General features: G+C 40.6%; 2 protein-coding genes across 9 annotated transcripts; one reads left to right on the top strand and one right to left on the bottom strand.

Moving 5' to 3' along the window:
* Positions 1-226: 226 nt before the first annotated feature.
* On the top strand, positions 227-6,688 carry C3H6orf120 (chromosome 3 C6orf120 homolog). 8 transcript variants are annotated; one of them, XR_011140311.1, is made up of 3 exons: positions 250-297; positions 1,344-1,559; positions 2,210-6,688. XR_011140311.1 is itself a non-coding variant. In XM_068939111.1 (2 exons), exon 2 carries the CDS (start codon positions 2,259-2,261, stop codon positions 2,814-2,816), a length of 558 nt encoding a protein of 185 aa, XP_068795212.1. In that variant the 5' UTR covers positions 227-297; positions 2,213-2,258; the 3' UTR covers positions 2,817-3,869. The 8 variants fall into 8 exon arrangements, 6 of the variants coding, with proteins under 6 accessions (XP_068795212.1, XP_068795213.1, XP_068795209.1 ...); XR_011140312.1 differs by having other exon boundaries at positions 2,213-5,551; XM_068939111.1 differs by lacking the exon at positions 1,344-1,559 and having other exon boundaries at positions 227-297; positions 2,213-3,869.
* Positions 4,007-23,755, bottom strand: PHF10 (PHD finger protein 10). Its single transcript, XM_068939107.1, is given in 12 exon segments — positions 4,007-4,252; positions 5,697-5,885; positions 6,157-6,265; positions 13,547-13,700; positions 15,263-15,372; positions 16,616-16,765; positions 16,881-17,014; positions 18,527-18,610; positions 19,446-19,576; positions 20,129-20,235; positions 23,097-23,642; positions 23,645-23,755. Coding segments are annotated over 12 exon segments (1,911 nt in total). The 3' UTR covers positions 4,007-4,166.
* Positions 23,756-24,269: the final 514 nt, after the last annotated feature.

Raw genomic sequence — 24,269 nt, 5'->3', positions numbered from 1 at the left:
CGGAGCCCCGGCGGCCGCCGCCACAGCCCCCCCCCGCAGCCCTCGCCGCCGGGGCAGTGCAGCGCCAGGGCGCGGCCTGGGCCGCCGCGGCGCCCCGGGGGCGGGGGGGAGGGGTGAGGGCGCTGCTCCGCCGCGTTGTCATGGCGACGGCCCCGCCGTGCCCCGCCCTCTGCCCCGGCCGCTCTCGCGAGAGCAGGGGGCGTGGCTGGCGACCCTCGCGCAGCCCCGCCCGGCTCCGCCCCGCCCCGCCGTGGGGAGGGGGCGGGGCGGCGGCGCGAGAGCTCGGCGGTAACGGCGGTGAGCGGCGCGCGGCGGGGGGCGGGGGGCGGGGGGGCGGCGGGCAGGGTGGGGGGAGGGGCGGGGCCGAGGCCTCCCCCCGCCCCGCCCCGCCCCGCCCCGCCCCGCCCCGCCGCTCCCGGCGCGGTGCTGCTCGGCGGGCCGCAGCCCGGGGCCGAGGTGCGGCTCCCGGTGCGTGCGTCGGGCGGCGGCGAGGGCGCGAGAGGCTCCGCGGCGGCGAGGGGCAGGGCCGCGCCGCGCCTGCGGCTCCTCCGGGGCGGCCTCCGCGCCGCTGCCGCGGCTCCGGCTCCGGCCCCGCGGTGAGTAAAGCGCGGCCGGGCCGTGGAGGGCGTTTCCCGCGGCGCCCCGGCTGCGTTTCCGCCTGTTGTTTTCGGCGGCCTCGCTGCTGCCCGCAGCCCCGTAGCGGGCCGGCGGCGAGCCGTGCTCCGCCGCGGAGGCGCCGGCGGGGGCAGGCGGCGGGGCGGCTCGGTGCCTGCGGGGCTTGTGCCGCCCGTGGGAAGGAAGGAGTTAACGCGGGCGGACAGAGGCGCTCCTGGCTCTGTCCAAGGTCCCCTGAACCTCCCCTCGTCTTCCGAGGGCTGTGGCAGTGCCAAAACACTGGTAGCGTTAAGATAGATTCTCAAACGGTACTGCCTCTGGCTCGTGTTTAGATAACTTAATTATTTGCTGCTCAGGTGTGGTTCTCCTCCAGTTCCTCCCCTCAGATACTTCACTACTACTTTAAAAACAGCAGGTAGTCAGTTCTTTGGTATGGGGAGACAAAAGACAGAAGACTGTTTTTCGTGTCACTGTTGGCAGCCTTTTTTTCTGTGAATGCTGGACTTGCATCTTTTATGCTGTCGTTGCAGAATTGTGGCCTTGTGTTACAGAGGCCTCTCAGAACTACAGAAATGTTTGCACAATTTTTTCCCTACACCTATGCAACTGTAAACCCTTCAGGCTAGGGTCTGTGTCGTGTCAGTGGAAGTCATGCAGTCTGTTGTGATGCTAGCAGTGTGCAAAACAATATGCTAACAACTTTAGTGTTTAAAGTAATTGTCATACAGTCCTTACAGAAGGAATGAGGCTGAAATGGCAAAGTGCGTGTGCTTCTGGCTGCTACGCTTGACCATCGTTTTGCATGTTCAGTCAGCTGTATGCTTTGGCTCGTCTTCAGCAAGGTTTGAAACTTTGCTTCCTTTTGCACACACTTTCGGTGCAACTGTTGAGGATTGGAGTGCTGCACTCTCAGGCTGCCTGACCGGAAGCAGGCAATAAGGGAGGTAAGGGGTTGCAAGGGCCTTCATTCTGCAACAGACCTCTCAATCTCCCCCTTGTCACAGTAACTTCACAACCTTTTATTTTGTACGCAAGTGCTGTAGAGGTCTGAGTATGTGTATGGTAACAGAGTCGTTATGAAAGTATGCCAGTTTCGGTCCTACAAATAACCCACACAGGAGAACTGTATGTATTGTGCTACCTCATTAGGTGATTTTTGTTTCCAACTGCTTCCCCAGCGGAGGAAGTCAGAATGTGTACTGCTTCATGCATGCATCCAGATTTGCACCTTAACTATCTTCTGAAGTTAGACAAGAGGATGGGAGAAAAATAGGATGCCCTGAACAACTGATACAAAGTTAAGCTTCTTCAAACCTGTAAAAACTTTTTTTATTTTTTTTCCTGTTTTTAAACTGAGGCCAAAGTCATTGTTGGGTCTCCTCTCTTCTTAATATATGTCAAACTGTGCCATGTATGCAGATAGAATTAGACTAAGGCTTCACTGTCAGTTTTGCATGAAAGAACCACTGCTTGATTAATTTCTGCTTAACTTTGTATGGACTGGGTGGCATTTTAAAAATTATCAGTTTTGAAAGGAATCTCTCTGAAATCTTCAAGAACAATATATTAAAACCTGAATTATGTTCTGTATTAGCAGGCTAGTGCATGTGACATAGGAAGAGTCTGAGTAAAACTTAAGAGCCATGGCAGCACGCTGGAGGAGAATCCTGATAACATTTGTGGCAGCTCAAGCACTATTTGCAGTAAATACCTTTGAGGAAGAAGATGTGCCTGAAGAATGGATTCTTCTTCATGTTGTTCAAGGTCAGATTGGAGCTGGAAACTACAGCTATTTGAGACTAAATCATGAGGGAAAGATAGTACTTCAAATGCGGAGTTTAAAAGGTGATGCAGATTTGTATGTATCTGATATGACTCTTCACCCCAGCTTTGATGAATATGAGTTACAGTCTGTAACTTGTGGCCAAGATGTCGTTCATGTACCAGCCCACTTCCGCCGCCCAGTGGGAATAGGGATTTATGGTCATCCCTCTCACCTGGAGAGCGAGTTTGAAATGAAAGTATATTATGATCGAACAGTTGTACAATATCCATTTGGTGAGGCTTCTTACAACCCTGAAGAAATGGAGACAAACCAGAAATACTCACACTCAACAGAAGATGAATCTCAGGATGAGGAGTCTGTTTTCTGGACTATACTTATTGGAATATTGAAACTAATACTTGAAATTCTTTTTTAAATTGATTTACACTGGACTAAATCACATTTCAGTCTGTGAAACTGAACACAAATGACTTGCTGTAATACTTAATATTCTTTGTGAAGTTTCCTGAAGAGGTATTCAGGTTACTTTTTCTATACCCAGAAAGGAAGGGGGGAAAAGCCATACTTAATTTTAAATCCTCCCCTACATGTAAAATGAGCAGCAAGCACAGTACTTAAAGTGTTCTTCAGAGATAAAGGCTTAAAAATGAAAGTACAGATGGGAATCTTACTAAATTCACTTTAAATAGGTGCTTAGGCAATAATCAGCTAGTCTAATTCAGTATTTTCTATCAATTTTTTATTAAAAAAAAAAAGAAATGCTGCACTTCAGTGCCCCCTCTCAATTTAAAACATATTAAAAAAAATAAGATCTTCTGCTTCTCTGAACGAGCATCTTCAGTAAAAGCTATCAGCAATGGCTTTTGAGTCAAGTTGAGGAGCCTAGGGTGAAGGGAAGGAAAAACCAAACAAACACCGAGGGCAATAGGTGATCTATATTTTGACTGCTTATGCTCTATATTGTTTAAGTCGACCATCTGCAAGTGGAGGCCTGTCCACTCACTCATCACCTCTGCAAATCCATGACATGAATCAAGCGCATGTTGTTTCACGATTCCTATAAGGAGAGTAAGCCTTCAGCTGTTCTTATCTGTCAGTATGACATTCCTCACTAAAAGCAATGCAGCGTATAGTATCCTGAGCTTGAGAGGTGCTTTTTTTTTTTTTAAGCCTCCCTTCATAACCTTTTTTTTTTTTTTTTTTGCAGGGATGTTTACAGTCTCTTTCAGTATATCTTTATGAATAAGGCATTAATCTGTAAAGGAAACTTTCACTGAAAGGAATTTACAGCACATTCTAAGAAAGTCAGGTCATGCCCACACTTCCATGAAAGTTAGTTTTTCCAGGACTATTTTTGCTTTGGTTAGGTCTTACAAAGTAACCAGCTGCTATGCAAATAGTGCACATTTAAAGTGCTCTGTAATTTTCTTTTCACAGAGCTTACTGATAAGTGCACTGAAATGAACAAGTATGTTAATATAGTTTTATACAAACAGTGCATGTACAATTTAAATCTTGTTATTGAAAGTCGTCTCTTTCTGAATGGGAATTTGGCTTTTCTATCTAGACATCTGTCAGGACACAGTGAATTTTATCACAAAAGAATCATTATATAGCCAAAATTAAAAGTTTATTTGGTAAAAAGAAAAAAAAAAGTGGTATTGTTCCTCTCAGAGTGGTTGGTTAAATAGCACCGTACTATCACTTAAACTTGTGCAGTTAAGTTTTGGACAGCAAGGTTCTTTTTTTGTTTTTTGTTTTTTTGTTATCCCTCCTTGCTGTTTTTCCCCCTTCTTCCTCCTCTTCTGGGTATGGGAGGGTCTTTCTGACAACAATCACAAATCCAGCGACCTAAGAAAAGAAAGTTATCAATTATTGGGAAACTACCTTTGATAGTCGCTCCTAGTCATGCACCTTTCACCGTTTTCATAGGTGCTAATCTATTTGTAGTAGTTCCCTTAATGTAAATAAGTGTTTGTCTTTAAGATGTAAGCATCTTTTGTAAAAGGTATAGAAAATAGCGTAAAAAATTTACGCTTCCTTGCAGACTCACTGCATGTAACAATTGGCTACACGTGTTTATGGACCACAAGAAATAAGAGCTAGCACTGTTAAGGAGGTGATTATAGGAAAGAAGGAACTTGACAAATTATGTTTGAGGTTGCAAATTATATTTTCATACAAATGACCACAATTCAAAGTTACGGGCCATTACTTGGAGCAGAAATGAATGGCAGCTGGAGAATACTGCCATTCTTCTACCACAGAGTACTAGATCCCGTTCCCCAAATCAGTATCAGTTATTTCAGTGCAGTCAGGCAGCGCAGATGAAACTGCTAGCAGGGGTTTGTCACCAGACCTCTTACATTAACTCTTTATATTACAACAGCTGGAATCATAAAAATTGCTTTGCTAATTTCATAGTTTGGTAGGAACATAATCTATTGTTTTTAGTTTCTGTCCTTAGGTCAGCCTGAAAGTTAAATCAGCCACAGAACCTGTACTGAAGTGACAGCTGGTTTGGATACCTCTAAAAAAAGGGAGACTACAACAGGAATTTGTTCATATTTGAAATACTGTAGTTGTAGGGAATACTGTCATCATGGAACTTGCAGCCACTGAGCACTTATATATTCATGAACTTACTGCATACCATGGATTTAATATTACACAAAAACTGAGAAGTTTACCAGTTATTTAGGTCTCTCTGGAGCTTTCTTTACACTGCTTTGAGTTGGCCAGGTGATAGGAGTGACTAGGTAACTTAAAGGTACAGGCTGCCTGACATCTAGGCACTTTACTTCCAGCTTTGATGTTTAAAAAATGGGGAAAGGAAAGAGTTTAAAAAGGTGTTTACAAATATTAAATTGAACATATTTTTAAATTTAGAAACTGAAATAATAGCACAAACATTTTAATGTGAAAGCTATACTCCAGCAATATGCAGCAATGCAGCCTCTTTACAGGTTTCTTTTATGAACAGAAGTAATTATTCTCAGTGCTCTTTGGAAATATAACAAAAAATAAAGTTCTGTGCGAGTCTGCTTGGAGTCTGCTGTAAAAGCCAATTATACTTCCTAATTCCTAGGAATTGCCAGGTTAAACTGTAAACAATCAAATACACAGAAATAAAGCTTATTTAAAAATTCAGGTCCTGCAGCGTGGATATGCTTATTCCTACCCTTCAGGCTATTTTAAACTATTCTTTCATAAGCAATAGATATATTAATTCTGACAGAGAAACCCCAGGACCCAAAGTAGGTGGGAAGGGAACAATTAACTCTTGCTTTATTACCTGAGGGGATTGCATCAAGTCCCACACAAAATGTGTGATAACCACGGTCACATACATCACAGAACATCATTTCCTCTTCGTGGTGAGGCTGCCCACATATAATGCATGTTTTACACTCCATGCACTGCCAAGGGTAAGTCTTAATCATAGCAACAAGTTCCGGGGTCATATCAAGGCAAGAAGGGTGGCCTAGATTAAAACCAATATTATTACTGTTATGTCTGAAATGAAATTTAAAATTCATTAGTCTGTTTGCTTTTACAGAAGCTGAAGTTTAGCTCACCTCCTGGTAAGACCTCACAGTGCATTGAGCATGCTAGTACATATTAAGTAGAGAGGAAGTTTTGAGGAAGGACAGAAAAGGCCACTGAACTGTTAGTACAAGAGTTTAGCACGCTAAGTATTTCCAAAAAAAGTTTTGGAACCCTTAATAATCCAGGTAGTGTATACAGATACTTACCACTGTTGTCACACTGGGAGCAATGTATAAGTGCTTCAGCTTTTCCTTTCTTGTTGGACTCCTTACCCTTCAGACAAATTCCACATATAGCATTTGGACTGACCTTTGGCTGGAAGGGTAGAAGAGGGCTATAAATTCATTCCAGAAGAATTTATGGATTTAACAGGAAATGAAATATATCTCCTTAATTCTTACAAAACAACAAACTACTTGTTATGATGTTATTGAGATGACCCTTAAAACATATGACACTAGTTGACAAGCAGTGGCATTTAAAAATCTTAGCTAGATAAAATCTTGCACTTGGTGTGCGTGCAGCGAACAATACAACTGGAACAAACAAAAGCATGTACTAGTTTCTTATTATGAATTCATCCGCTAACATTGCCCTCAAAGTAAATTAAATGTGGTACAGTGTTAATTTCAGTAATTTTTTCCATAAATACAATTTTGCATTTGTATAAAGTTTGTCTCTCTCTATAGAATCTTATCTAAATTATAAAAGCAATAAACTTAACTTTTGTATCTTTAAGGTTTCAAAATATTTGATTAGCTTACTACACACTGTTTTACGATTCTTTCTTGTGTCCAGTCATAACTGCATTAAGTAGTACATACCCTCACATTTAACTATAGTTTTACATTTAAAATATTTCAAGGTGATCATCTGGAGCACATGTGGATCCGTAAGATCCATTTAAAAGGTAAAATGGAAATACTACCCTGTTAAATGGAGTAATATTTGTGTATTAATTCTGTGTGCAAACCCCCAAAATACACCCACAGTAGTTTTAGCTTCACGAGAACCAAGAGAGAAATAAGGCATTACGTATTTCAGAAACATTTCACTGGTTACGTTGTTGAGCTTTGACTACTACATAATGAAATTTGTGAGAAAAGATCAAAATTCACATAGTACTCACTGATTTTAAATCTACTAGTACCAGAGCTTTTTAAGAAAATGTTGCTGCAAAAAAGCAGCTATTAGCCATTAGAGGGAGTTCCAGGTATATCCTAGTATGTCCTCGTTCTAAGGAACTAAATAGCTTGTCAGTAAAAAAAAAAAAAAAAAAAAAAAAAGAGTCCTAGGCAGTTAACAAATGTGTGTGTCAGGAGGAGAATGAAGTTTAATAAGAATAAATAAAGGTGAAAACAGAACTATATACAAAAGAGTTAGAGATCTTTTGGAATACAACTCATCCTTAAGTGCATCTTTTTCCCCACCCAGTTTGTTTTCTTCTAGCAAGATAATTAATATCTTAATTCATTTTTAAGTTGTCAGGACACATTGCTTTGCTTCAAAATTTTTGAAGTTTTCAATCTGCTTTTTAAGTTAAAAACATGGTTACAGTCTGCTTCAAATTATCTGGCCTAACGAGTTTTATTTAAAAAAAAAAAAAACGCACATCACCGTACCAGATGTTCATAATTAACTCCTTTTCAAAAGATGACAGAGGCATTTATACAGACTTTTTTTTGCTTATTTATTTTAAAAAAGCATAGTCAACCTGTTTTGTACATAAATATAATAAAACGATAAAAGAAATCTAACATTCACAAATGTCTCTACAAAATAATAAATATAATGGAAGCAAAAACACACATAAAATCTTTTACTGTTAACTATTCTGTGTCCTACATGTATACCTTTATACCCTGCTCCTCCCAACAAAAGTGGCACATGCTTAAACCTTGTTAGTGTTGTAGCATTTACCCTTCTGCTGTTTAGGCTTCATTCTAAATTTTTTGTTGTGTTTTTATCTATATCTAAGTAAACCAAGCCTTTCTAGAATAGCAAGTGCACTTCTCTAATGAAACTTCTAATTTGTGTTATTAATTTGTATTTTACTGCCTTTAACATACAGCAGCAAACTTCCTTGGACTCCACCAAAACTAAAGTGAGCTACTTCTGGGTCACTGTACCTGGGTTAGGGTATGTGCAGTTACACTGGATACACCTAATTCTAAAGTTAGAAACTGACATGTTTACTTCACTATATTGTGTTAATCAGAAATCGCATGTGTTCGGGGGGGTGGGAATCGCAGCCTATTACAAATAAAGTTCCAGCAATATGGAAGTATTCTTACAAAAATGAAAAAAAGACAAGACTGTTCACATTTCAAAACAATTCAAGTTCTACCATCATAAATGGCTTTTAGAAACACTATGTAAAAAGTGTATCAAATCCAAATGGAAAGTCCCAACATCCCATGTGACTTAAAAGTACATTTTGCTTTCCACATCTTCATCTTATTCTGGTGAGGAAGGGGGAGAAAAGGAATACAGGGTCAAAATGACGACTACTGTGTACGTTTTAACTTCCATGCTGCTGTGCTACAGCTCTCAAACATTCCAACTACACTCGTTTTATAAGGTCCTATTCTGAACACAAAGCATTCAATTTTCATATACAGTGAATCCAAAACAGAAGTGTCGTAAAATAGAGTTTCTCAATACATTTCAGTTTTATGTGCAAAAAAATCTCCTGTACTTTAACAGTACCCTGTGTGTGCAATTGTAGTAGCCAGTCCTGCAGCCATGAAGACTCACTACTTGTAACATGACAAAACGTAAAACACATGCTAACTGTTCTTTGTTAAAGAACTGACAATAAAAACGGCTCCATATAAAATACATAATTTTTTTTTTTTTTTTTTTTTACTTAAAAATAACTCAGTGGAAGTGTGTGAATCCTGTAATACTCATTCTGTGGCTATAGCTGTACATTTGCATGTTGATGCCATAACAGTTATCCTTCAATTTTAACTAAATGTAACCAGAAAGATTACTGTCCTACAAAAATAGTCAAATATTAGAGAACGATACAGAACAAAACATTACAAAGATTTAGCAATTACAGGGACAATACAAAATCAGTTAAGCCTTCAACTCAAAGTGCCTCAACATTTAGGCACATACGGTGTATCATTATCTGGTGATTTTATAGACTGACAAACAAGGATCTGTCTTATTGGTTAAAACAGCTCATGTAATTGGGTTTACTGAAAGCATTTAAACGTTCCCACAAACAAGAAAAACAATCCTCTCACCCTCCCAACACAACATCACCACCTTTAAAGTATCAACAGCCTGATGTCTGATGCAGAGTACACTGACATTGCAAAGATGTGGCACTGTAAGTTTACAGTTATATCTTGTTATTAACACAACTGGTGATTTTGAATCCATTTTCAAAATGAAATGTTATATACTACCAATATTCTTCTACAATTAGAAGTTCAGAGCTTTAAAAAAGTTCTGCTCCATCAGTTCTCTCTCTATGCATTCAAAAGGCCATTAAATAGATTGGACCAACCAAACACTCAAGCGTCTCACAGCTACATGAAACTTCTTTCTGTAAACCAGTGGCACACAATCTCTAATGTCAAATGAAACAAAACTAAAAAAATTCAGGCTCCATCTTTGGATTTCATGTTCCTGGAAATATTGGCATGAATTTTAGATCTACAACAATTTGCAAAGTTACATATATAAAAAAAAAAGTATGGTACCACGGTCTAAATCTTCATAGTTTGCATATTTCTTGGTAAGTTCCTGAAGAGAGAAAACTCAGCTGGAGCTTGATATTTGTTAGGAACTGCAAAAGGTGTACTTGTGCAGTTACTCTATTTAGAGAAATTTATCATTCAAAGCTGTCCAAATCTTGCTGGAAATTAGCTTCTTAATAAAAGCTGTAAGTTCATTGTTAAATTGATAAATGTTGACAGTAAACAATCATGAATATTAAATGCAAATCATCAACAGCTTGCTTTTGCTGAGACAGTTCTTCAACATGCATCATCTTGTCATTGCAAAAACTCTGGCTTTTTGCTTTTTAATAACCTTTTTAACAAGCATTCCTGATTGCTATTTGCTAAACCTTACCTTATTGTAGTGTTTTTCTCTCTTAATGGGCCTGCTCCTGCTCCCATGTAGGTCAACGGAAAACTCCCATTAGCTTAGTGGAACAGGACTGGGCAATGTGTTTTAAAGGTATCATATTATACGCAACCCCCCGCTCAGTATGCGGATTGATAATGCAAAAATAATGCAAGTCATTTTCCATTTCTTCTGAGATGTACTTTTATCTTAATTTTATTTTTATCTTGATTTGTGAAATTATTATATAGTAATACTGATGATTTGGGTCCTAGGTTTGGCAATTACTAACTCATAGCTCAAGCATCTTAACATCCTAGCCAATTCTTTAACTTGAATAAAAGCATATTGCCTACAAACTTTTCTACTGTAGCATGTACTACATAGAAAACCACTTTAACAGTATATGGAAAACAGCTATGTAGTGTTGCCTGTACAACTGTAGTTTTTGCCTTCCATCCTATATATTGTAACATTTCAGGATGAAAGACTATTTAAAATGAATGTCATAACAACATATTCAGCCACACAGCTGTGCTTTACAGCACTGATCTCTTGGTATGCCGCCATACTAAATAGAAGAAAAAAAAACAAAAATAAAAAAAATGGCTAATACTGAATGCGAGTTTTGAACTGACAAATGATTCTGACTGCTTTGTTAGGGCAGACAGAAGGACGTAGAGGTCCACTAATAAAACCACAATGGATATTTCTGATTTAACAGCCATGGAATCAGAGAAGCTAACAGAAACAAGTCACTGTAGAGCTAGGGTAAGGGAAAAGCCCCACATGAAGTAATAGCAAAAAGGTAGTAAGGAAGCAAACAGATGGAGCACACAACAGGAGAGCAGCTAGTGAAGTACAGCAAGCAGAAGTTCCGTATTATTGAAAAACAAGTATTTCAGGGAGAGGCTGGTCAGTAAAGAAGTTCAGTCAGGGGCTTTTTTCTTCTACCTTGTACCCAGGAACTGATTTGGACAATACAGAACGTTTGGAACCATCTTTTCTTGGAGTAGCACTTTTGTCTCTTGTTTTTTGTCTTCCCTGAAAAGAATCCTCCTGGTTGTCTGTGGCGCAATCACCTTCAGATACATTGCCAGACGAATTGTCCTATAATAAAAATACCATAGCTATATTTTTTATTTTTTGGATAGACAGACAAGTCTTTCCTATGCCCCAGAGCCAACTAAGGTAAAAGAAGGATAAACCTTTCCTTCTACAGAAGCATGGGGTACATCACCGTCCAGCATACCTTTTCTCATAATCTTTGATGCCTATTTTTCTCATGCTAAGAGATCAGCATCAGCCGTAGCAGGCATATCAGATGATCTTGATGTCAGAGTGGGAGCACAGTGTTAATTCTTTGAACCATTTTCCCTTAACAGTTGGCAACAAATCCACTACATCAATATGCAAGATGTGTCATTTACATAGTAATCGGCCAGCAAAACGTTAAAAGTGCCCTGGCCATGCATTTAAAGCGTACTACTAAATAGCACTTGAGTTCAATACGTGAAGGTTTTTCTGCCACCCTCATCTACTATTTTCACCAGGAGCAATCTACATATTTCACTTGGATTGCAGCAGAAGAATGCCATCAAAGGCAAAATACACTTCAATATTTCATACAGAGCCAAACAACAGAACATATGCTGCAGTTCAGGCATTTTTTGAAGGATGGGGAGGCAAGAAGAAAGGGAAGAGGTTCAAAGAAGGTGAGAGATCAATATAAGCATAATTAAGAGCAGCAGCACAAGATTTTTCTCAGAAAAGTGTTAATAAAGGCCTCCAAAAGGCTTCAGCAGGAAACAATATGATTAATCCACATTTATTACAGTAAAACCAAAAGGTCCAATAACAACGGTGCCTACAGTAAAAGGCACTCTGTACAAATATAAAAGTAATCAGCCTACGTCCCAGAGCCTAAAATCAAAATAGACAAAACAAACAGGGCACAGGGAGGAGTATAACACAAAAGCAAAGCAAACTGTGGCAACAAGAAATGCTATGGTTCACTTATTTTAGGGGAACGGTTGTTTAGCATAGGTCCGTTAAAACACTAATGGAACAGGAAAACTGCTACCTGGCTTCAACAACAAGGGGAAAAGGAAAAGGTGTACAGTTGGACTCACCAGGGAGATCTGAAGAACAGTAGGCACCCCAAAACTCAGAAGCAGGCAGTGCCTGACACAATTACAGCTGGCCACCTTTGTGGTCAATAGATTTTTTTTCCCCAAACAATATGCCCCAGTGACTACATGGAGAACCCCTGCTTCTGTAGCCAAAGCCACTTCATAGGAATATCATCTTCAGTTTTTCCCTGTACCTTCCCAACACAAGCACAATGGTTTTGGCTTCTACGTTCTGTCACTAAAACACCTTCAGAACGTCTGTGGAAAAGGAAAGGACAGTCTGCTCAGTCTAGTTACTTCTCTTCACCATTAAGGGGAACAGAAGCCAACAGAAAAAGGAACCGGGCAGAAATGGCCTGAAGACCAACTGTAACACAGCTAGAGTGAGAATAAGTCAAAGATTTGTGCTGACATTTAGCATGTTAGGCTTCCCCCCTCCCCCCCCAAAAAAAGAAACGGGCATATTTTCCAAAGTAGAACAGATGCATTAACAGCTGCTTCTCCCTTGGTTAGCCTGCCAAAGTGATCCCTTCACCTCAGTTACAAACATCTTGCGAATACTTAAACAAAATAAACATTTATACAGCTAAATTTAACATTATATGTACCTACCACCTAAAATACTAGTCAATTGAACTAGAAATTAGGAAAAAACGAATGTAAAATCACAAGAATGGGATTAAACTTCTGGAAGGTGGCAGTCAACCAAATATTAACTATACCAATACTTCAATTATACTTCACAGTCCCTCTGAGGCTCAGCTGCTCTAGAGCACTCAGAACACTATCCAGGAGGTATATGAAACTTTCCCTTAATTTCCAGAAACAGTTAATTTTGTGTTTGCATACAATATAGAGAACATACATATCTTGTTAAAGTTGTACTCTAAAGCAAAGATCAGAGTGCTTTTACTTTTTCTTTAGAATATAATAAAGTAACTGTTTCTGTTCTGAGTATTTCCTGCTTCTACATTACAAGAAGAAAAAGTTATCAGGGAATCACTTCCTTTGCTTTAGCAATAGATTCTGTGGAACTACAGATCTCTCTGCTCAGAAATGTTAGCAACCTGTCCCATCACCTGGTAGAAAAGGTGTATCAGAAGAGCTGCAGTTGGGAAGATTCTTCAAAGTTTCTTCAAAAACAGGGAAGAGAGGGCTTGATGTCAAATATTTGTTTGATTTGCTTTAGATTACTTAAAATGGAAAGTTGGAGAGCAGCATTGTAAAATAAAGAGAAGCACTATAAAGAGGGAGTACTTTTATTTTATGATTCTCCTTCATTTTGCAGATGTTAAAGATTTTACTATGAAATTACTGAAACTTAAAAAGTGAAGAGAAAAGGGTATTTTTGTTGAAGAATACTTTCAATTTGTCTCACCGAATTGCCTTTGGTTTTCCGTTTTTCATCACCTCGACCTTCCTCTGCATCATCTGAGTCTCCATCACTGTCTAACGCAGGCAGCTCTGGATCCAAAGGGGGTTCATAAAGAGCTGTGTTCAACGGCAAGTAACGAAGCTCATCTGGAGAGTATCTAAAGTTAAACAAACCCAAATGAAACAAATGCCTGTGCATTTTATTAAACTTGCATAGACATACACTATAGACACAGAACACAAGCAGTTCAGAGAAAAAGAGTAAGAAATGTGGATCATTCCAGCTTCCTTTTTCAAGAAGGCCCATAAAAACCAAGCACAATTCTGAAAATGTAGGAAACACTCATTTCTCCTCATGAACATTTGCCTAACTAGTATTAGTTGTCTTTGTGTAGGCAGGTATTTGTGGAACACAGGAAGAATATGCTTGCAATGTTTCACACCTACATAATCATAAAAGGTCACTCAAACCCTACAAACCTTCTATCAACCCATGTTGCTACGACCAAGAGACTGTACACTTTGTTTATAAACGTGCAGTACCCACATAGCATGTGCACAACAGTGTTAACCTAGGTACACAAACAGCTAGGGTCTAAAGCAAAATAAGTACAGACTATAGATTTATGTCCTGATTTCTGAAGAACAAAAAGTGCAAATAAAAATATAATTATAGAAGAAGATCAAGATCTAATAATGTTGCTTATAGCCAGACACACATGTGCTCTACACATTTTTTTGTCCTTTGATACTAATTAAAAAGTGCAAGTTCTTCTGCTATTAGAGACAAACATTGTAACAAGCGGGATGTTATTTTGATGCACGTTTTGAAAGCCTGTGTTCTCCACTAAAAAGGATGAGCAGTTTCACACAAGCTTGTAAGTAGAGAATAAACAAGACATCTAATATTTTAAATTCAATTAATGTAATAATATTGAAATGCTTCTGAACTTCCTGTAACATGCACATTAAGGGGGTTTTGTACGTACACATCAGAGTAAAAAAGGCAGACGCAGATGAAAAGGTTCTCCTCTAAAGAAAACTGTGCATGTATAGGCTGAGTATCACCTCTGTTGTACGGATGGCAAAACTTAAACAATAATTTTTAAATCAGCAGGTACCTGTAAAATGGGAGCATGCCATAGGGTAAAGTTTTAAATTTATGTATACAGCCATGTATACATATTTTGTGAAGTATAAAGATCCAACTGCAATACCTTTTCTCTCTTACCTATAAATCCAACTCACAAGACCAATCAAAACTAGTTTTTTTGAAGTTAAAAGCTTTTATAAAAGTTAAAAAAAAAAAAAAAAAAGACAGCAAGACTGTCACATAGAAATCATCTGATCACAAGCTTGCATTACAACATTTTGACGCAGCGACATTAATCTTAGCACGCATGCAGAAGCGGAAGCTAACTGAACACACGAGGTAAGCAGTAGTGAAATCATTGTCTCCTTTCACCACAGTAAACATCTGAGCAGGCCAAGTCTGAAACACCATAATACAGTGGAGAAAAAATACTGCTGCAGCCAATACTACATCTGTTTTGTTGCAGGAAGATGTCACATTTGACATCTCTTAGACTAGCAAGTGCCTCAAGCATAAAATTAATTCAAAAACTTACAGTAAATACACTCATATGCTTTTCATCAGTTAGATGCAGAGAAAAATAGATCAGTGCAACCAGAATCAGCAGTTAGGATGCTTTTAAAATACCTTTTGTAGTACTCCTGGAACTGGCCGGGTATGAGAGCCACTGGATAGGGACTAACCTTTGTTCTCTCTGTAGGTAAGATTTTGTATTTTCCTTGAGGCACCTGGATAATCTGTATTGTTTAATACAAAGCAATGAAGTTTTTGTTTCCCATACAAACTTTTGAGCCTTCCTCACCCCCCCCAAATATTTTTGAACTAGCAAGTCTCTCCCCCCCAACTTTTTTTTTTTTAAGTTGGAACAGCTATCCGAGTTCTCCCATGGGCAATCCAATTCATTAAAACTATAAGAGCTCCCACTCACAAAATAATAGTCCAGATTAAATCCAATCAGTAAGTGTCTATGAACCAAACTAATATCACATAAGACTACTTCTAACAGGATAATAGGTTAAATAACTTAAAAATTAAAAACTAACAGCTCAACAGAATACTTTAGCTTTCATGATAGGTGTCTTTAAAATGAATTATTATTGTGTTGCATATTTGTGGAGCATAGCAAGAACTTTGGGATATAATTCTGAAACTTACCTGTACTATCAAAAAAAAAAAATCCAATCAGTAAGATGAATATATGGAAAAGAACCCTCTGGAAGTTTTTTTTTTTTTTCCTTTAGAAAGAAATCAAGCTAACTATCCACTATCGTGTTTCCAGCAGGGGCCACTATCAGAAAAATGTAAACTCTCCATAACAGACTGCCATATAATAATTCACATACAGAGAAATTATTTGCTTTATTTATTATCTTCAGGTAAGCAGTGCAGTCTTGTTTCAAAATGCAACCAAATATATATATATTTTTAATCATGCATAGCAGAAGCACGAAACGTATTTGTTTTCATATAAATGCCTAGGTTTTTTTGCAACACTTCTACAATTTTGCCTAAGCAATACCTTGAGGTCCAAAGTAAACTATATATTATCTAAGGGTGCTCTCTGTCAATTTTCTATGCCCTTATTTTCATTAGGTGTTCCATTATTTTTGTATTAGAAATAAGATCAACAGAAGCTTCTTAGTAACTTAAACATCCCCCTTATTTTTATGCTACTATCAGCAGGTTAAGAGACATGACAAAAAAATAACACCGGAATTTTAAAAGCTTCCTCACACAGAAGTACATTCAATTAAAAAAAAAAGTTTTCACATGAAATATATTTGAGATTATTATTTTTAGCAGCTTTACCAATTTAATGGTAAAACTGTTTAAGTCTCTATATCAAAATGCATCGTATCTGGAAAAAGAGTAATGAAAAATTCTTTATGGCAAGACAGAATGGTAGAAAAAAATACCACCTTTACTAGAACAAGCAAGGAGCTACCTACTGACATTGATTAGAAATTTAAATCTTCCTACATGTGTCTGTAAGTCAAAATAGGCTCTTCTTTCTTCCATTCGTTCCCGGTTTAAATTACTGTTGAATTCTGCAGCTTTCTTGGCAGCTTTTTTTATATATTCTGGAACTTTACTAGCTTCTACTTTCTGTGTATTCTGCTGCTGCATTTGCTGAAATAAAAACAATTTCATTAATTCACACACCTTTCAATATCCTTTTGCAAGTCCTTTTTTCTTATAGTTCACATTACAGCTCTGATTCATTTAACATATACTAGTTACTTACAGAGTATTCTTTATAATGGTCTGTTATTCGCTGACGTTCTTTCTCTTGCAGTATAACAGAATACTCAGCATGTTTGGCAGGGTATTCCTTAATCATAAGATCAATTACTTCATCACTACGCAAAGCTGTTAGACCTAAGACAGACAAAAGCAATAGTGATGTTATCTGGCAAAACTAACTGTAGGTTAGTTATCTCCTACAATAATCGACTAAATTTTTTGAGCAGCCAAAGATGACAGTCTGCTATACACTGTGCTTCTCTCTCACTCCCTCCCTCCCTCTCTCAAGCAGCAGTGAACTTGTGCCATTTATCTTTCAGTGACTCAGGCTGATTAAGTGTTTGCTTCTACCCAAAGAGGAAGGGCTCATTTCTTTCTTGCTTACAGTTACAGAATCCAATTTCCACCTTCACATTGATTCTGGCACCTACTAGTCACCTCTGTGAGTCAATTTAACTCACTAAAATGGTACAGAAGTACGCTGTTTTTTGCCGAGGAGTTTTATGTTATCTCAGTAAGTGAAATGAATTTATTAACGAGTTTGAAAAGCATGATAGGTAGGAGAAAGTAAGCAAGAACTCTCCTTCTAGTCTTGGTGAACTGTACATTAAATTCACTTGTAAAAAATTGAATTAGGAGGTTATGTTTTCTATACAAACCTATATTCGCACTGTCAGGGCAATTCAGAACATGAAACTGCATAGAGACCTCTGGCTCTTAATGAAGGTAAAGTTCAGAAGTCTGAAAAGCCTCAGACATGAATGCCTCAGTTCGCAACTACAATATAGAACTCCTATTGAAAAAAAAAAAAAAAGTTTCCAACACAACTAATCTCCAATCACTGACAATACAGTGGAGGTTGACTTACGTTACTCCCACTGATTACAATGACAACGTTAAAAAATACAGACAGTTAATGCAGCATATACCTTCACTGTATATGTTATGTGAAATTGTGTTTTGTTTCTGTAATAAAAATTAGATATTCTTTTTTCCTGTATATTTAAGTACAAAAATAAAGAGGCCATGCAGTGGGAGCAAAAGTCAGTGTACTAAGGACTATTCTCGAGGTAGAAAATGATATAAAATTTGCACAGATCCATGATGTACAGAAAAAAAAAATGCTAGGCATCATTTGATCTGTAACAAGCTCCAAGTCATATGTATTGGCAGAGGAAAAAAAATATTTTAAGTTATTTCGATATAAATCATATCAAGGACATTATTATGTTACGAATACATTTAAGTGCTTTAACCTACACTGTTCTAAACTAACACACAGGATGACCCCTATATGCTACTTCAATGTTTGCTGAGTCCTAGCTCACTCAGCAAAACAAGACTAACACGTACTTTTTAGTTTGAAGTGTCACACTGTTCCCTTTTTCACAAAGAGAAAAAGGTACTAAGTTAATTCACAACATAGAAAGGATTGTGTTAAATCATTAGAATAGATCCCATTTTTTGGTTTATTAATAAACGTATAATAGCAATATCTCATGGTCAATTTACACAAACCAATTTTCATTTCAGAATGTAAGTTTTCAGTTCAGGATGACACAATTCTACTCTACCAAACTGAATCACGTTATCAGTAGGTCATACTTTTAATAGTGTAACAAGGGTTCTAAGAACTTGTTTTCTTACCTAATGTGCACTGAGTCTCTGTGATAACATTTAGTTCTCTGAGGTAGAGTTTCTCCTTGTGAGATAGATCTCGCCTTTCTAAATCTCCAAAGGAAACAACAAAAAAAATTACAACGTGCAAATTTACTCAACCCCCCCCATAACAACATCTATCACAGAAAGTAGAAGTATTTTGACTATTTTATCTCCAGGTAGTGTAAGTCTATATTATATTACTATTCCTATAAACATGGTAATTGTATAAGTTTCTTTTAAATTTAATATACATTCTAAGGACATGGCCAATGTTTTAGGCTACTCTGCCTATAATTATTATTTACAAATTCACTGTAGAAACCTAATGGTAACGGAAATGCCAAAAGAGCTCAGCTGCACAGAACACAGAAAAGCACTGAAGGTGCATTCTTTGTTTCTTTTAATATGCCTTTTAAAAATAAATTCAATGACAGCAGAAGAACAAGATTTGTCAATTCTGAATAAATGAAGGCTTAAATCCTAATACCTCCCTAATTCATTTTTAAATTCTTCCATAATATAGAAAGTGTGATGCAATTCAGGAAACAGCATGCAGAGATTTAGCAGCAGAACAAGAAATTACCAATGAAATACCTAAAAACAAAAATTGAGGAAAGTTTTCAAAACCCTCTTGTTCTTCTAACCCCTAAATCAGACTTTTTACAGATTTTCTGCAGTAATATTCAAAAGCCTTCAGTTGCTTCAGAAATTGCAGGAGACATTTTCAACTAATATGTTAGTAACAAAAATAGAAAGTATAACATGCATAACTTAAATCTATTTTTGCCAACATCTTTTATAATCAATTGCCTAATGCTGAAGTCAAAAAGACTCACATTACTGTTTCAAACACATAAAGATATAAATATTTAGAAAAAAAAAAAACTTTTAAAAACAGGCATACCTGGATATTTTCTTTTAAAAGAAGTCACACCCAAATATTCACTGACTTGTTCCTGAAGCATATAATATTCTCCTGTTTCATCTGGTGGCCACTTGTATTCTATCAAATTTTCAGCAGGAAAGTAGCTAAATCTAAGCACAGCAACGACATAAAAAAAAAAAAAAATCAAAAGAACCCGAGAGAGCCCAATTAATTCCTGTTTATGTGAACAAACTCCTATCAAAATCTGGTCAAGCCTTTGAAAATACAGCATCCTGCTAAACGATTTCAAACCGATTCAGTTACACCCCACTTCACATATATTTTCCCCAAACCAGCATTCATCAACATGTCAAGGGACGGCACAAGACGAAAGGGATATCCATGCTAGGGGAGAACATGAGAAAACAGGAAGAGCAAGCACTACTGTGTTAAAATTCACACCAAAAATATGTAGCATTTTAAAAGTAAAAGAAGCTGTCATTTTAATTGTAAACTAAACTGCAGCACATTTTGCACAGTTTTAAAATGAAATCTCTTAAAATGTGCTGGGAAAAAAATTACTCGCAGGACATTTCCTCAGTTCAGAAAAATATATGAAGAATACACAAGCAAAAAGAGTAGAAGAGGTAATGCCTGAGCATATCGAACAATATCACAAGACTAGCAATAAAAAATGTTGAAATTCTAAAAAATAATATTACCCAAGGTCCTGACTAGAAGTTTCACAGCTCCGAGAACTGTCCCCTGAGCCCATACGTCGTCTTTTCGATGGCTGGCTACCATCATTGGAATTTTCTTCTGTATCATCCTGAAATGAAAATGAAGATAAACATTAAAAGTATTCAACAGAAAACTTAAAATACCAGAAAATACTGTATATTATGTGGTCAGGCACTCCAATTTAAATATACTTGAATTACTAAACTTTTTAAAAATACTCTTTACAAACAACTCATAGGACTGTTTACATAGCACAGCATTCTTTGTTATATACTAGCCACATTCCACACAGCAACACAGAAGGAAAACTGGGTAGTTTCTGACCTTCCCCCCCTGCAGCGTAGATGGAGCGCGGAAAAAACAGAGCTGTGGCTCTGACCACCAAGTTCATCGTTCTTGATGGCATGGATGTAAACTACCTATGGCATCAGCACAGCCAGACGGCTGTAGACCCAGCAAACGCTACTTCCCTCACTGCTGACAGTCAGAGAAGACTAATTTTCATGTCATGAGGCTTGCTCTCAAAAGCAACAGCAAGTACAGAGCAAAAAACACCAAGATGTTGCTGACAGCTGATGCTTATAACAGCCAAGGAAAACATCACCAACAGCAACCCAGGGATTTACACACAGAATGAAAGAAATGGTATATACAGTTCACCCAAAGATATAAGTACAGCAAGTGGCAAAGACCTGTCTTCTGTGAAAAAAGAAGGGAGAAAAACTGATTGCATTGTTGTATCGCAACAGATAGAGAAGACATATCTTCAGAACAAGGCTACTACGCAGGGGCATTTAGAATTTAAGCTACAGATGTCACTATTCAGATTTCATGAGATCTGTATAAAGAAAGGGAATAAAGGGTGAAAAAGTAATAAAAAATAAAAAGCCCAAAGACAAACAAGAGTTTGGTAAAAATCTGGCAGATCAATGATTCCATTGGCCTTCTTGTGTTTTTTACTGCTTTGTCTAATAACATCATATAACTCCTATATAACACTCATCATCAGCAAATCTCAAAGTATTTTAATGATCCCCCTTGCATGATTACAAATGAGAAATAGAAGGCAGAAGTAGCGAAATGACTCACCTACTGTCACTAGTATTAGAGCCACGAATAAAATAGCACTTTAAGTAACTGAAACTCCAGAGAAAGTGTAGTATGAAAGAACGTTTCATAACTTTTGTGAAGTTTAGGACAGAAGAATTAACCTGTCAGAAATGGATCAAGCTCACAATTATACTTACTGAATAATAGTAAGAACAGTTATTAGGTCTACCTTAGCAAATGTCTTTCCTTCTAGTATGTTTTTTGTACCATTGCACACTTGAAATATTACTAAAAAGAATTCTAACAAGTTAGAATACATTACTTTTGTTACATAACATTTCAGAGTGTAGCCAAGATAGGCCACAAAGAAGAGATACCCATCTGTCTCCTCTATTTTTGGTTTATTTACTGTATTTCACAGTTCTTTATGTGAGAAATGTGTTTTTCCTTGTGAGTAGGAAGAAGAGTATCTTTCACATAGTGAAAAAAAAATTTAAAAGCAGGTCTAAATAAGCTCTGCTTTCCTAATAAAGTTATACTTGTAGAATCATATTAAGTGGCATCTTCATAGGAATTAGCAATAGTACTATTTCCTAGCATCGCTAAGAGCACCCCATGTAAAACCAATCAGAACAACTAAGCAGCAGTCCCCAATCAAAACAACATCACACCGGAGGGTTTTTTTGGGACATAGCTATGTTATCAGTAGTTTATCCCTACTTCCCACATGTAAAAGTGACTTTCTCCACATTTTCTCAGCTACACTGACAAAACTTAACCAGAGCTCAAGCTACGCTTCACCATGCAAAAACTACCAGAAGCCTTCAAAGTGTTTTAAAAAGACAGATCTCAACACAATGATTAGGAGAAAGTGCCTAGCATCTGTTTCGCCTTCTGCTTTGATGTTTTATTCAACTCAGCATTGTTAAAAAATATGAATGCTGAACACTCAGATCACAGGAGAGATGAATGCCCTTTTTCTCCATCTCTGCTTTCCAATCCGCTGAAAAGTCCAGCAATTTCAGTCACACAGGCTCAGAGACAAAAACTCTAGAAAGTAAGACAGTTTGTTGCAGAGAACTCTACACAAAAAGGGAAAACATCCGCACTGCTACCTAAGATGTATTCAACCAGTTACTGTACCGAAAATCATAACAAAGGACAGTCTTATGCTTTTCTCCAAGTAGTAAGTAGACTAGAAGATCAAAAAAGCCCCTTTCTCCCTTAAGAATGCATGCCCATGTAAAACAAGCCCTGGCTCCTGGTCCTTATAAAACAGGGTTACTTCAAAAAGCATCGGCACGCTCATCCAATAACATGGTGCAGAAAACATAACTAACAACACCTTCAGAAATAACTGAAAAGCCTGAATTAACGATTTCTTTCAAAAAGCAAATGCCAAATCTGTATCTGAAGGCAGGTGTAGAAACAGCAGCAAGCAGCTGGGGCTAGAAGTGAAAACAGCACCTGGAAAGAGCGGGTGCAATTAAAAACAGTGTCTTCAGGCCCACAGCAGTGCCTGTGACTAGACCCAAACTTTGCCTCTCTGGGACTTTCCCGGCGACGAAGGCGGTACCAAACGAGCAGGAACACCGCGCCAGGAAGGCGCACGCAGACTTCTAAAACGACGACAACCCGCGGGGCCTGGCCTCCCCGCTCCCTAACTTCGGCCCCGGGAGGGGGCCGCCCCCACACCGCGAGGCGGCGCCCTGCGGCGCCACCGGCCCCCGAGGAGAGGCGCGAGGCGACCCCGAAGGGCGGCACAACGGCCGCGCCGCGCCGCGCCGCCGTCCTCGGGGGCCGGGCCAGGCCGCCCGCCGAGGCGGCTGCTCCGCCACAGCCCCAGGCGGCCGCCGCCGCGCCGGGCCCGGGAGCCCCGCGGCCGCCGCCCGCTCTCACCTTCAAGGACTGGGCGCCGGGCGTGGCCGGGTCGCTGTCGCAGAGGCGCGGGGACAGGACGGCCGCCATTACCGCCGCGGGGGCCGCCGCCGCCGGCTGGGCGAGGAGAAGCGCCGCCGCCGCCGCCGCGCGACCCGGCCTCGCGCCGCGCCCGGCTCCGCCCCCCCTCCCCCTGCGGGGGGTGGCAACGGCCCCTACCGGCCAGCTCGAGCACGAGCGCGGCGGCTCGCGCAGCTCCTGCTCCGCCCCCCTCCGGGCAGCCCGCGGCGACCCCGGCCCGCGCCGCCGGCCCGGCGCGCGGCCCGCTCCGCCGCCGCCGCCGCCGCGCGGGCCCGCTGCCGGGGCCCCGCCGCCGCCGCCGCCGCCGCCGCCGCCGCCGCCGCGCCCTCCTGCTGCCGCCGCCGCCGCCGCCGCAGGTCCTCGGGCGGCCGCGCGGCCGGGCCGCGAGCGCGGGGCCGAGCCGCCGCGGCACCGCTTGGGCAGCAGCGCGGGGCGGAGGGGCAGCATCCCCCGGCGGTGGCGAGCGCTGCCCGCGCGGCGCAGAGCGACGCCGCCGCTGACCGGCGCGGGCGCTGGCAGCCGGCAGGGCTGGGCTGCGCCGCCGCCAGGCTCCCGTCTGCGGGAACGTCAGCCGGGGACGAGCTACGTTTGTGAACCATCAACCACCGCAGGAGGGGGGCACGGAGGGGGGCGCGGAGAAAGCCGCTGTCAGCGCGCTCCGCCGCGCCGGGCGGGGGGGGCGGGAGGGGAGGAGGGCGCGCAGCGGCGCCGCGGTGCGGAGCGCAGCGCCACGCGTCAGCCAGCCCCCAGCGCCGCCGTCCCCCGGCCGCGCCCGCGGCTGCTCCTGCCGGCGCGGCTGCGTAACGGCAGGACGGGGCCGTGCCTCACCGCAAAGCCCCCCGTCGCGTCGCACAGCGCGGCGGGCGGCACAGGCGTCTGCCTCCCCTCAGCTCGGCACAATGGCCCCGCAGAGCCGCTCCCCACCGTGCAACAAGAGCACGGACGCACGGGCGCCCGCACAGAAGCCCCCCCCCCCCCATGTAAGAATCTGCAAAGTCAGGATCCTAAAGGATTTGCCTGCGTTGCAGGGGTGCTCCTACATGCGCAGCGGGTGCTGTGCATCCACCCACCTTTGGTGACTGCAAGCTGCTTTTTACAACTTTCAGATGGTTT

This window comes from Struthio camelus, chromosome 3 (assembly GCF_040807025.1).
Source record: "Struthio camelus isolate bStrCam1 chromosome 3, bStrCam1.hap1, whole genome shotgun sequence".
Classification (NCBI taxonomy): Eukaryota; Metazoa; Chordata; class Aves; order Struthioniformes; family Struthionidae; genus Struthio; species Struthio camelus.
The sequence above is the reverse complement of the archived record's forward strand: the minus strand, read 5'-3'. Positions and strand labels throughout refer to the sequence as shown.